This window comes from Canis aureus, chromosome 1, assembly GCF_053574225.1.
Source record: "Canis aureus isolate CA01 chromosome 1, VMU_Caureus_v.1.0, whole genome shotgun sequence".
In the NCBI taxonomy this organism is placed as follows: domain Eukaryota; kingdom Metazoa; phylum Chordata; class Mammalia; order Carnivora; family Canidae; genus Canis; species Canis aureus.
This window is the reverse complement of record NC_135611.1, coordinates 98,333,260-98,346,359: the sequence shown is the minus strand read 5'-3', so window position 1 is coordinate 98,346,359 and position 13,100 is coordinate 98,333,260. Positions and strand designations below refer to the sequence as shown.

The following is a 13,100-nucleotide window of genomic DNA, read 5'->3' as shown; positions in this document are numbered from 1 at the left end:
GAAGGGCTTCAGCTGGCGTGCCACCGGGCATGGGTTCTGACCCAGAGCTCACCTCCCTCTCATTAAATGGAGCCATGAGGCAAGGTTTAAATGAGCTACTCCTCCTGATACCCTGCCTCCAGTCATACCCCTGGTGGAATGTCCTCCCAGCATGACCAAGTTAGGCCATCTGGCTGGCAGGGTATGCTTTGACCATCTGCCAGAGTTTAACGGAGCAGTCTCAGATTGCAAAGCTGCCATCCACAAATGTCCCTACAATTAGCCCATCAACGTGTCCAGAATCTACATGCACCGTGGATTGAGTCTTCACAAAACTTGGTCATGGATGCCTCATGCTCCTTTGCAAGCCGCACGCCCAACGACCAGATGGAATTCCCTGAGATCCACTTACCTGGCCATAGAGACCACACTTACAATGCCACCCTGACCTCGGCCCCTCACAGGTAGACTCAGGATCTGACACCAGCCAGACACACCAGCTCTGCGTGGGTCTCCTCCTGAGTAGGCCACCCTCCACTGGGTTGGGCCCCACCAGTGTACCCCCAAGTACACCAGCACCTTGGACATCACCCTAGCCTGAGAGAATGATGGGGACAATGTGCAGTGACCTCTTGGACATTGGGACGTTCCCCTCCCAGATGGCCTCTGCCCTCAGGGGGCTGTGACTATGGCAGCAGTAGCCTGGAGGCCGAGTTGCACACATGCCTCTTGCTAAGCGACCCTGACAATCATACAGAGTACTATGTTTCTGGAATAGCTAACTGCCTCTCAGACCCTGCCTCTATCAAATGCTTGTAAAACTGAGTGAGTCCCCTGCCAACTGCCTGATACCAGGCAGCACTTGGCGTTTATGACAAGCTGAACAATGGATTTTAAGCCACACCAACCACTAGAGGCATTTCTTGTGTCATCCCAGCTTGACCCACCTGGACCTCACAGGGTAGGGACCTCTTGTTACAGAGCTCACTGCTCCTAGGACACAGCTTCTGCTTTGCACACAACACATCCAGCACCCTGCTCCCTTGTTCTCACCACCGCCTCCGGCATCATGGGCACCAACTTTACTCCTGCATGTAGGCTGCATCTTCCCCTGGGGACTCACCGCCCTCAATGGTAATGCCTCAGCAGACTTTACTGTGGACTTGACTTCCAGTCCAGGAGCAAGTCCGCTAGACTATGTTCCCATCACAAGGCATCTGGTGAGACGGCCCCTGTTATGGCAACATTGTTATCTTTACTGTTCCAGCCACCCTTTGCCCTTTGGGCGTCTGTCCACCGCAGGGATCCTGTTCACTTACCAAAGGGGCCACCCTTATTCCCATCTCGTTGGGACTGGCCAACCTCCACTGGCCCAGTAAGAATGGGATGCTAACATCCTAACCCAACCAAATATAAAAAGCCACACAGCAGTTCTCAGCCCCTCTCATCAACCACATGCAGACACAGCCCCAGGCTCAGTGTCTGTATCTGTGACCACAGCACCCGCTCCTAGGCCAGTGGTGATGGGGAGGCCCCCAGTGATGGGTTCCTGTGGGTGGGGGGGCTGGAGCTCCTCCTTACAGGGCGCCTCTCCCTTCACACAGAACAACTCAGGACAGGACAGGCTGAGCTCAAGATATCGGGTCATGCAGAACATAACAGAAATACTCAATTGCCCCATCCCCGAGGTCCCGATTTGTTCCCAGGGCTCCCACCAGGCACCTGGGGCCAGTGGCTGAGAACAGGACCGCCCATGGCAGCGAGCCGATCCATCCCAGGCTCTGAGGAGACGGCCTCGGTTAAATGTGGGTGGCTTCAGAAATATGGCCTTTAATATATCCGCTCCCCAAGCGATCGCTACAGACGGCCAGGTGTCCCGCCTGGACATCCGCCTTTGGGTAAGAGCTCTCTCTATTCCAATTCTGTAAAAAGGCAACATTGAGAGGGGTCCTGGGGGTTCAGGCAGTTCAGCGTCCAACTCTTGGCTTCGGTTCGGCGCATGACCACAGAGTTGTTGAGATGGAGCCCCAGGTGGTTTCTCCAAGCTCAGTGCTCAGCAGGGAGTTTGATGAAGTTTGTCTCCCTCTCCCTCCTCCTCCCCCACTCATGCTCTCTTTTTCTCTCTCTCTCTCTGAAAAAAAAAAAAAAAAAAGGCAACCTTGAGAGTTGGCAGGTGGATCACTTGCCCAAGCAGGAAGTGAGAGCAACACAGAGCCCAGTGGTCTTCAAGCCTTACCCGGGACTTTGTAAAGATGCCTTAGCATTTGACTACAATGGGCAACCTGTTCTGCTCTGAAAGTTCTCATTCTCTGTCAGCAGAAGTTCTCACACCTCCTTCCTGATAGAGGCTGCTGGGTAAGTGAGACCCCTTCTTTCTGCCCCTGGGATGCTCAGCCTATGCTGGGGGCATCGTGTGCGGAGATCCTGCTTTGCTGGGTGATACAGCACCCTGTCCTGCATGCTCACAAGCGGAGTCTTGTCAACACTTGTATGTCCCTGAGAGGGTGTCCACAGGAAGCCAAAATATATTGGACAAGAAGGTACAGGTCCATCTGAGGAGGCGGAATGAGCCGATGCAAGCTGAGTCCAGGCGAGTAACAGTCCCCAGGCCAGTGTGTACTGGGAAGTGAAGTAGGAGAAGGAGCCTCCAGCCCAACAATTCAGCATGCTTACCTTTTTGTAAAATAAATATAATGTGTAGAAACACAAGGAAAATGTGGCAAACAGTGTGAACAGTTACCCCTGGGGTTGACATTGTGGGGGCAGGCATTAGGGGCCAAGGACACCAGGAAGAAGATGTTTTTCTAATTTTATACCATTTTTAAAACTGTGTGGGATTATTGTTGGTTTTACCTTTCCTTGTTCAGTATATTTTCCTAATGGAACCAAGGAAACAAAATTAAGATGTGGAGGAAGACATTGTGCCTCTGTGGGCCATCTGTGTCCTTACCCAGACCCCGGTTTTCATGGGACTTCACTGTACAGGCCCCACGAGGCAGATCCGTGGACACCACGTCCAGCACCCCCTTGTCCAGGAGGGTGCCCAGTGGCCCTTTGTCCAGGATGGTGCCCTGTGCCCCCGTGTCTAGGAGGGTGCAAAGCTCAGGCCTAGAACCAGTCTCAGGTGCAGGTTCGGAGGTCAGTTCTGCGGTGGTGGGAGTAGTCCCCTGGGGGAAGTGATTTCCCATGCCCGGCCTTCACCCCCAACTCCCCCACCCACCCCCCACCCCAGCCCCAGGGTCAGTTATGGTAATTTCTGACTCAGGGTTATAACCTCTTAGGAACAGAAACTTGGAGAAAAGAGTGCAGCCTCCTGCCTGGAGCCATGAAATACTTGGGTGGTGCTCCAGTGGGCCAGGGCCAGTGTGTTTGCATTTCAAAGGCTTTTAGAGGTGATCTGCTGTGGTACTGTCCCCTTGTTTCACTGATGCAGAAACCGAGGTGCAAAAAGCAGTGTCTCACCAACACCATACTCTGTCCTAGGCGAGGCCGTCCGGGTGGGAGCCTGCCCTCTCCCCACGGAGGAACAGTACACAATGCATCTCCCTCTGGGAGCTTTCCCTGTGCACCGGCCGTGGTCAACTCTCCAGGTGTTCTGGGTCCCCTGTTTCTTCTGCGGGGCGGGGGTGGGGTGGTGGTGTGGAGAGGCCAGGAGCTGCCAAACGTTTCCAAGGATGATTTGGGGGAAAAAGAACACATAAACTTTTGTCTATAATTGCTGGAGACTTGGCGTCGCCATGGAAACCTAGGGAAGCTGCTGCCCTAGGACCCAGAGCTGGCTCCCCAGCGGTGAGATCTGCAGGCGGCAGCAGGACCTGCCATTCGGGCTCCCATCTGGAGCAAAAGCAAACAGGTGACACTGATTTTAATAATATGTTTTACTTTATCCAATATGTCAAAAATGCCATTGTGTCGACCATGTAATAAACATAAACATCACTAAGCTCCTTTATATTCTGTTTTTTGTGTTGAGTGTTCAAAAGGCAGTGGGCCCAGCCCAGCCCAGCCCAGACTTTCCATGCGTGGAAGCCCAACAGTGTCGGACAGACAAGCCCTCCCGGCCTGAGTCTGGAGAGGAAACGGGCAGCAGGTCACGGCCATGACGGGCTGGAACCTGGGGCTGCATCTGCTGAGGGGTCTGGGCCTGACCTCTACTCTGGAAGAAACAGCTGAGAGCGGAGGTGAGGACCGCTTCACACCGGACAGGGCTTGACCAGGGCTTGGCCCCAAGCCGAGGGCCAGACCTGGGACTCCTGGAGCCCTTCCATGGCACGGCCCCTTCAAGTCCCTGTTTTTATCCATTCTTCCCACAACAATGCTTGAGTTTCTCCCCTCTGGAAACAAGCTCTGACAGCAGCCCCGCGCACCCCTTGCCTCGCTGCTTCTGCTCCTGGGCAAACTTGCCCAGGTCTGCACATTGGGCCTCCTTGCTCCCGGGCCTCCTTGTACCCTCTCTCTTCCTGCTCATCCCTGCAAGGGCAGTGGGGCTCCTCAAACCTTGGTGGTCTTCAGTGGGACTGCGGGAGGCAAGAGAAGAAGGGAGAGCCTTTAAGGGAGGAAGGGTGGGTTGTAGTTGTTGGGGTCATGTGGGGTGCTGCAAGGCCTTGTATGGTCCTGGTAGGGTTGTGGGGCTGGGGCGGGGGACACTGAACCAGCTTGCAGCGGGTGTATCTGTCCCCCAGGAGAGGAGTGGGGATGTGAGTGCCCGTCAAGTGGCTCCTGCTCCAGCCAGGGTCTCTGACGCTGAACATGTTCCAGAGAGACTCTGTGCGCGTCCTTCAAGGGCACACAGCTTTGGGGATCATTTCTCACCAGGAGTGGAGGCACTCTGGATTGGTGGCCTGCTTCTCCCCCCCCTTAGAGCAGGGGACGGGCCTGCAGACAGGCCAGGAGGACAGCACTCCTGCATCTCCGAGCTCCTGGCCTGCAGAGGGAGAATCAGGTTACCTGGGACTGTCCAGGGAGTTGTCAGCCGCTCCCAAGGAGCTTCAGGCCCTGATTCTCAGCCCTTCTATCTTCTCAAGGCTGCTCCTTTAGATATTTAAATCATTCTGCTCAGCAGAGTTTAGTGAAAATAATTTCTTTCTTTCTTTGTTTTTCTGAGTCAACCTCACAAGAATGTCCCAAAATATTTCACTTGCAAATCAATGCAACCAGAAATCAAACAAAGCGAAATTCTACATAGTTTGAAGAGAGCACTTGGTGCTCATTAAAATGTGGTTCTAATGTCCTGCCTGGCTAATCGCCAAAGTGAAATAAGCCAGCAGACTTGCAGGTTTTCACTTGGGCCTCCACTCTTCCCTGCCTCTCCCGTACCTGCAGCTCGGGGGTCCTTCTCACCCCGCTGTCCTACTTACAGGGGTTTACATGCTCCTGAAAACCCGGGGACTTGATCAATCAATCCAGATTCCAGAAAAGGGGGCTCAGATATGCCACATAAACCTAAACCTGAACCTGGGCTCACCACCATCTGTGTGCTAGGTGGGCATTGTGGCAGCTGCTTTATGAAAAGCTCATTTTGTGGCCAAAATCTGCCCATTATGATTCAGAGGGTACAGACGAGCAAGCAGCAGTGGAAGATTCCGTAGTAACTGAGGAAGGTGGGAGACTCCCAGCCCAGTCTGTTGTTCATGGTGCATGGGCCGGAGGCGTGCAGAGGAGGTGTTCCTTTCCACGCTCTTCACTTAAAGCATTAGAGGCCGAGCCCCACAAAACGGCACTCACTGGCACCTCACATGGCCCGCGTAGCCTACACCTGGCAGCCTGTTGTAAGCAGTGGCGTGGGTGCATTCCCCGTGGGGGCAGCCAGCCCTGGGGGGCCTGGTGGTGGGCGAGAAGAACCACACTGAAGGGCGGCTCCACACCTCTCTTGGGAACATCCTTTCCTGAGAAGATGGAATTACGAGAGGTGGGTCTTGCAAAGTGTTAAAAAGAGGCTTAACTGGGTGGGTCCGTCTGCCTTCATATAAGACTCTGGGGTGGGTGGAGGAAGGCAGTTCCTACCGACATTCCTCCTTCGTACCTTTGGGGTCGGCCTGGTCATGTCTTCAGACTGTGAGTCCTTCAGGAGCCTCTAGAGGGTTGGAGGGAGACACGGGTGGGGTTGGGGGGCAGTGGCGTCCAGGCGGGTTTCAGCCAGCTGGTTTGAGGGTGGCATCTGGTACTGAGGCCCGGCAAGGGGGAGACTAACACCCAAACCAGACCCTGGAGGAGCTAGGGTGGTAGAATGGTGAAGGTGGTACAGTGCTTTTCAGCTCAGAAGTGCGGATAATCCGCTTCTGCGGGATGCTTGGTGCCTGAGCTCTGAGCAGGACTGTGCAGGGTTATGGGGGTGGGGGGATGTGAGGAGGGATGCCAAGACCTGGGCCTTGTATTTTGCCCCATTTCTGCACAGACTTGAGTTTTGTCTGGGCCTGAATCTCATCAGTGGTGAGCCAGCTCTGACAGACTCGGGGGGGGGGGGGGGGGGGGGGGCGGGGAAAGTTAAATTAGAGGCCTGGGGGCTCAGTCAGTTAAGCGCCTGCCTTCAGCTCAGGTCATGATCTCAGGGTCCTGGATGGAGCTCCTCATTGTGCTCAGCTGGAGGGAGTCTGCTTCTCCCCCTGCCTCTGTCCCCACCTGTGCTCTCCCTCCCTCTCAAATAAATCTTAAAAAAAAAATGAGGCCCGGGGGACTCGTCACAGTGGGAAATAGGAATGTTCATGGTCTGAAATTCCGTGATGCTCGGATTTCTCACGTGAAATTTCCTTATCTTTTGGGTTTCGGCATCTCTTCCTACTTGTGTATGCTGGGTGCAAGCAGAGGTAGGAGGTCGGGTCGTGCCCATCCAATATCTGACGGGACCTTACAGTTCAGGACAGTGGCCCCGGGAGCTGTCTGGGGCCATGGCTGGGGCAAGATGAGCAGCTGGGGCCCCTGGTGTGGGAGCTGAGGGTGCTCCCAAGCAGGCTCAGCCCAGGAGTGGCATCTCAGGGGACACTGGGAGCATTTTTCTGAGGGGTCTGAGTCCTATGCCTGGAAGCAGATTCTTTGTCTCTGGGAGGCTGCCCTCTGCTCACTGACCTGAACGGGGGAGTAAGGTGGGCTCAGACTAACACCTCCTCTTGCCCTCTGTGTGTCTGTCCCAGCGCCCCAAGGAGGCCGGAGACGCAAAAGGACCAAGTTCAGCAAAAACCAGTACCAGGTGCTCATTGAGGCCTTCGAGAGGGACTCGTACCCTGATATCACTGCCAGAGAGGAACTGGCCAGACGAACCCAGATTCCTGAGCCCAGAATCCAGGTGACTGTTGGCCTGTGCTCCCTGCTAAGGGTGAGAGTAGGGGTGGGGGTGGGGGCAAGAGGCTGGTTGAAGCCAGACCTAACTGCCCGTTCTGTGCCAATCCTCTTTATACCCTCTGAGATGGGCCGTGACCATCTCCCCACCCTGGTTGGGCAATACAGGTTGCCCTGCCGTAACCAGGTGACACCTCGGGCCAGGTTCTCTCTGATTTGGACAAAATTTCAAGTACTCACTAATTCTTTTAAAAACACCCATGACAAAGCCATGAAACTATTGGTCAAGACAAGCAACCATGTTCTCGCAGCTAGAAAATCTGCTCTGTGAGAGGATGTGAGAGAAGGTGGGAAGGGAAGGGCAGGGGTGGAGTTGCATGCTGCGGGGGTGCTGCCCTCTGTGCTGGGGGCTTGGTGGCCTTTGCAAAATTGGACATGAACCTGGCAGATGCAGATTGCATCTGGGTTTTAATTTTCAGAGATCCCAGGGGGTCCAGATCATTGGATCCTGTGGGTCTCAGCTTTCGGGGCACTGCGTCCTGCCTCCAGGAAGGCAGCCGTGATGAGCACGGGTGCAGCCTGGGTTTGAGATCCGCTGCCCTCAATGAAATCCTAGTCTTTGAGAGTAGAGCCCTGACATGAAGGTTGTTTGGAAAGCCTCCCCAGCCCCGGTGATTCTGCTGTGAAACCAGCATTGAAATGTCTGTCCTGGGGCAGCTCGGGTGACTCAGTGGTTTAGTGCTGCCTTCAGCCCAGGGCGCGATCCTGGAGACCTGGGATCGAGTCCCAGGTCAGGCTCCCTGCATGGAGCCTGCTTTGCTTCTCCCTCTGCCTGTGTCTCTGCCTCTCATGAATAAATAAATAAATCTTTATTTTTTTTTTTTTAAAGAAATGTCTGACCTGGACTGGCTGGCGCTTTTTGATCTGAGACCATTAAGGTCTCATCCTAATCTGTAACTCAGGACCCCTGGGAGTAGCCCAGGGTGTGGAGCTGTGACCGCCAGATGACTCCAGTATGCCGACCCCTGCCCTCCTACTCTCTGCCTGTTATCCCTGAGAGCCTACTGTCTACTGAGTCTGGGCTTATGCTGGTCCTGGGAGTTCTGAAGTCTCCCCAGGTGGTTCTCAGCTGCACCCAAGTTGGAGTCACCCCATTGGATTCCTGGGGGGCTCCCCACCCCCCCACTTGTCACCCAGCCCCTTGCAAGGTGCTGGATGAAGGTGGTGGCTCAGGTCAGAGGCTGCCGCCTGGGAATGAACATCCCTTGAAGGTTTGCCCGGAGAGGAGAAGGTTACCAGCAACACCCTGCAGGGGCTGAGAGATAAACTGGGGGTGGGGGTGAGGTGAGGGCCCTGGGGCTTCCTAGAAACGTCACCTGAATCAAATTTTTTCTACGTTAATTTCCCTATCTTCCCTGCTGCTCTGAACAAAGAGGACCAGGGCACAGAAAAGCCTGGTGAGGCCCTAGGCCTGTGACTTGATTTAGAGGCCTCTACGTGGCTCCTGCCGCAGCCTTTGGAAGGCCTGGAATCTGTCTCAGGGCAGGGTGGGCAGCCCTGCAGGAGTCGATCACATTCCCAAAACCCTCCCACTCATGGTCTCCTGGAAGCCCAAACAACCCTATATGCGAGGTACCCTACTTGATGAACTTTCAGAGATGGAATTGGTCGCTGAAGTTCAGTCCTTGGGGTAGGTGGGTGGGTGCTGGCTTAGGGCTCAACTAGCTCCTGAAGCCAGGAGGAAAACCCTGCTGCTCTTTTGCTCAGAGTCCTCAGCGCAGCTGGCAGAAGGTCTGATCAAGATTTGCAGTGACTCAGAGGGAGGAAGGCCCGAGTGGCTTCCACAGGCAGCACCAGCACCTGGGCCTAGCCCCAGGGCCAGGGCGTGTGCTAGAGGGTGCGGGGTGTGGTTCTGGGAATGGCCCGTCTTTATCTTGTAGTTTGTCTGGAGGATTTTTTTTTCCTAAGCAGAGAAAATGCTGGGAGAGGTTTTCCCGTGTGTGACCCGTTGTTCTGTGGGATCTTCAGGCCTTGCTTGGTGGTAGGGCCTGTAAGGGGGTCACTGCTGTGTCCTGGCTGGCTCGGCTGGATGGGGAGCCCATCCCTGAGAGAGTGTAACCCCCTCTCAAGCTAGACAGTGCGGGTGTGCATGTGGACTGAGTGATTCTGGGCCTTGCTCTGAACTGGGGAAAGAAGAGGAGGGGACGCTCATGTTTGGGCAATGGAGGAGGTGCCTCCACCAATACTGGTCTGCACCAAGGACTCACCTGGCCTAGGTGAGCCGCAGAGGAACGGCATTGAACCAGAGGGACTTTACTTAGGCAAGTGTCATCTCCTTGTATGCTGGAAAGGAGACCACCCAGATAAGAGCTAATGGAGGTGGCGGCAGGGATGCGGCAGGGCTCAGCCCCATCCCTGGGTTCAGCAGAGCTCCAGAGGCAGGCAGGGAGCAGGGAGCTGCAGGTGCAGGTATGCTCCGGAGGCTGTGGGCACTGGAATGCCAGGGTGCTCGGCTGGAGGGAGCATCTCATGTGCTGGTCTGGGGAGCAGATGTGGCCACTGGTCCTGAGCTGAGAGCAGGTGGCAGAGGCTGAGGGACAGGGATCCAGGGTCCTGGGCCTGTTTGCCTGGTCAGCCCCTCACTGGGATCCAGTACATTTAAAAAAACATTTGATTATTTTGAATACTTGTTTAACGAATCATGAATGTGTATGTGAAAAAGTGGATAAAGATCCTCAGCTTTAGAAAGATTACAAGTGAAGGTACTGGTTACCATCTCCATGGGGAGAATGTTTAGATCCATTCTCAGTGACGTGCGAGTATGTGAGACAGAATTATTTGCTGTGGTCACCATGCTCTGTACGAGGGCCTAGAACCTTTGAACCTTAAGACTGCGGTGTGTGCCCTCTGCCCAGCACCCCCTCCCATGATCCCGACTCGTGGGGAAGGCTTCACTTGGAAAGTCAGCAGGTAAGAGAGGGCCAGTTGCAGTTGGTAGGTAGAGAGGGCACAGGAGACAGAGCCAGTGTCTCCCGCTGGACCAGCGTGGGGGAGTCCCCGGGCCCTGACCTGTCCCCTCCTGACCCGGAATGTCACCAGAGGCCCTGGTCTTGTCCCAAGGAAGAGTTCAAGGACAGATCAGATGCAGTGGTTGAGTGGTGTGGGAGGGAAAGTGTATTAACTCGAGCTCAGCTGCTCATGGGATTTGGGTCTCTATCTTCTACGGACTGTTGTTAACCAGGGAGTGTAATATTTATTACTTGGGGAGGAGATTTTGGGGGGAGCAGGTTTTCATGCCTTTTCTCCTACTTGGACAGGGTCTCTGGGCTGTCTTGGGCCCAACTGGTTTGATCCTGCTTCCTGCTGTGGCTTTGTTTTGGAGTGCTGCTAGGATAGGTCCCTAGCCCCCCTCCCCCAAAGGGCCACCACGGTCCCCTCCCCTTTGCTGGCATCCAGGCATCATGATAGAGCCTAGTAGCTGCCTATTCTAATGCTAGAGCAGAGCCCTGGTGTTTCACCGTGGCAGCTGGCGCATCCACGAGAGTGTGTGCCTGTGTGTGTACTCGCACACCTGCAAACACGGGCACAGGTGGACACTTTGGGGAGATTTGCCTGGAAGGGGGGCCAGGCCAGGCCAAGGGTTTTGCTTTTATTCTAGATTCATAGAACTTTGTTTGGAAACTGCTGCTTAACCTCGGCCAAGTGGTGATAATTATCGTTTTTGGGCTTCATTAAAGTGTATCTTCTCTCTCTCCCTCCCCTTCTCGCTCCAGGTCTGGTTTCAGAACCGGAGAGCCCGAATCCCGAAGAGCACCCCGAGGAGGCCAGGAGTGGAGGCAGGCGCCCCGGTTCTGATGCCCAGTCAGAGCGGCAGCTGCACCCCAGACTGCTCGCGCCTGCAGAGCTTCGCAGGGGCCCCGAGCCATGCTGGCCCCTCCCCTGGGGACCCAGAGGATGCTCCTGCTCAAGCCCTTTCCTCAGGACTTGCCGACGTCCTGAACACCGGTGTGGCCTTGCCTGGCCTGGAGGCTGCAGGCAGTGCACTGGGCCAGTCTTCTGGAGATTTCTGTTACTCTCCTTTGACCTTTGGCCTTGGAGCTCTGGGTCCACTTCCCGCTTCCCTCAGGCCCCTCTTCCAGGTGGAAGCCGGCTGCAGCGGAGCTCAACAGGGGGACCTAGGGCAGCTCCTGTCCTACAAGGACTGGGACAGGGACGGTGCCCTGCAGGGGTGGGAGCAGCCTCCTTCCTCTGACCAGCAGCCCTGGTGGGGTTGGCAGCCTTCGCCCGCCCTGCAGCCACAGATGGCACCCCAGCAGCTGCCATCCCAGCCCCTGGGGGCCTGGGAGCAGCCACCGCAGTCCCCTTCCCCCTGGGAGCACTGGCCTCAGCCCTCGCTAGGGGAGGAGCTTGTGGGGGTTGGGAGCAATTTCCCCACCTCCCTCAGAGACGGGATGCTGGGGGGAAGCCCTGGGGCCCCTGAACACCCCAGCCCTGGGGCCCCTGAACACCCCAGCCCTGACCCCCACGGCTGTGGGGCAGCCCACAAAGCTTCTCCCAGGGCAAAACGTTGAAATGACTTAAGTAAGCTCGGGTGGATAGGAGATAGCATAAATCAGCTGTGGTTCCTCTGCACAATGTAATACCATGCAGAATTAAAAAGGAGTGCGAGGGTTTGCATCCTTTGCCACGGAAAGGTGCCCCAGACGAGCTTCTCAGAGGTGGGGTCTGTCGTAAATGCAGAGGAACAGGCAAGCAGAAGACCCAAGGTGACTTCCTTAGGTGGGAGAAAAGGGGATTTTTTTTTAAAACCCCATCTGTCCTGTCTCCTATTAGCTGGTAGCCATGGAGCACTTACAATGTCCTCAAACTCTCAGAAAGGGCTTGGGGGACAGAGTAAGGGCTGCCTTGGAGAAGTGGATCTAACAATAAAGCATGAAGACTCAGACTGTGGCCATTTCTATGCACCCAGAAGATTGCACCCCCTCCCCGCGTGCACAGCGGCGGCTCCCTTGGGCCTGGGCACTTCTCCTTATCTCTCCCTGGTGCCCAACCAAGTGTGGCTTCCTTCCTTCTGGACACGCTGCAAAGTGGCGTGAAAGGGGTGGTGTGAGTAGAAGGAGCAGCCAGGAGGATGGATGACACATACCCCTTCTCTCTGGCCCATGGCCAAGTCTGTGCCCTCCCCACACCCACCTGCATGGAGAAGCAGGTGAGAGGGAGGGCGAGGCAAGCCAGAGCACTGGATTGTGTCACTGGGCAGGCAGAGGTCCCTCACGGTTGGGGAAATCATAAGGACCCTTCTGGGTCATGGGGAATCACACCTTTGAGGTTACAGAGAAGGAAATGTTAGCTTCACCCAGCTCACAACCAAGGGCCAGGTGCAACCCAGAGATGGACGCCGGGGACCCACCGCCCCACAGTCCTTGGGGAAACCAGGAGCTGATCACCTGTGGATTGTCACAAGCTTGGCTTCCCTGCTGCCTTGCTCTGTGCTGTGGAGGGAAGGCTGACACATTTGCAAACCTCCAGGACATTCGTGAATGATGGTGCAGCAACCTCCTGGTCACTGGTCCACCTGCTTGGCCCTCTGTCAGGGGAGGCCTGCTCTTGGGCCCTGCCTCAGCTGGAATCAACCCCAACCCACATCAGCACAAGGAATCTGCATGGAAGCCCGCTCAGGGGCTTGGGTGCAGATCTGCAGATTCTCCAGCCTACAGTCCGGGTGGCCCCTGCCCCCCAAATGTCCCTTCCCAGGTGACAGTCCTAGCTGTCCCAGCTGCCACTCTGTGACCCAGGCTGCCTGGCAGGACATGGTCATTGTCAGGGACCTGCCCTGGGGGTCTGTTCAC

The 13,100-nt window shown here is 55.6% G+C and overlaps 1 protein-coding gene and 1 long non-coding RNA gene across 3 annotated transcripts; both read left to right on the top strand.

Moving 5' to 3' along the window:
• Positions 1 to 3: 3 nt before the first annotated feature.
• Positions 4 to 2,698, top strand: LOC144290845 (uncharacterized). Its single transcript, XR_013358364.1, has 3 exons — positions 4 to 1,199; positions 1,584 to 1,877; positions 2,133 to 2,698. It is a non-coding gene; the product is annotated as an uncharacterized LOC144290845 (long non-coding RNA).
• A 2,893-nt stretch (positions 2,699 to 5,591) lies between these two features.
• LOC144290769 (uncharacterized) lies at positions 5,592 to 12,196 on the top strand. 2 transcript variants are annotated; one of them, XR_013358345.1, is made up of 3 exons: positions 5,592 to 5,887; positions 7,107 to 7,258; positions 11,025 to 12,196. XR_013358345.1 is itself a non-coding variant. In XM_077860364.1 (3 exons), the coding sequence occupies exons 1-3, from the start codon at positions 6,021 to 6,023 to the stop codon at positions 11,820 to 11,822; spliced, it is 963 nt and encodes a 320-aa protein (XP_077716490.1). In that variant the 5' UTR covers positions 5,957 to 6,020; the 3' UTR covers positions 11,823 to 12,196. The 2 variants fall into 2 exon arrangements, 1 of the variants encoding a protein (XP_077716490.1); XM_077860364.1 differs by lacking the exon at positions 5,592 to 5,887 and adding an exon at positions 5,957 to 6,033.
• Positions 12,197 to 13,100: the final 904 nt, after the last annotated feature.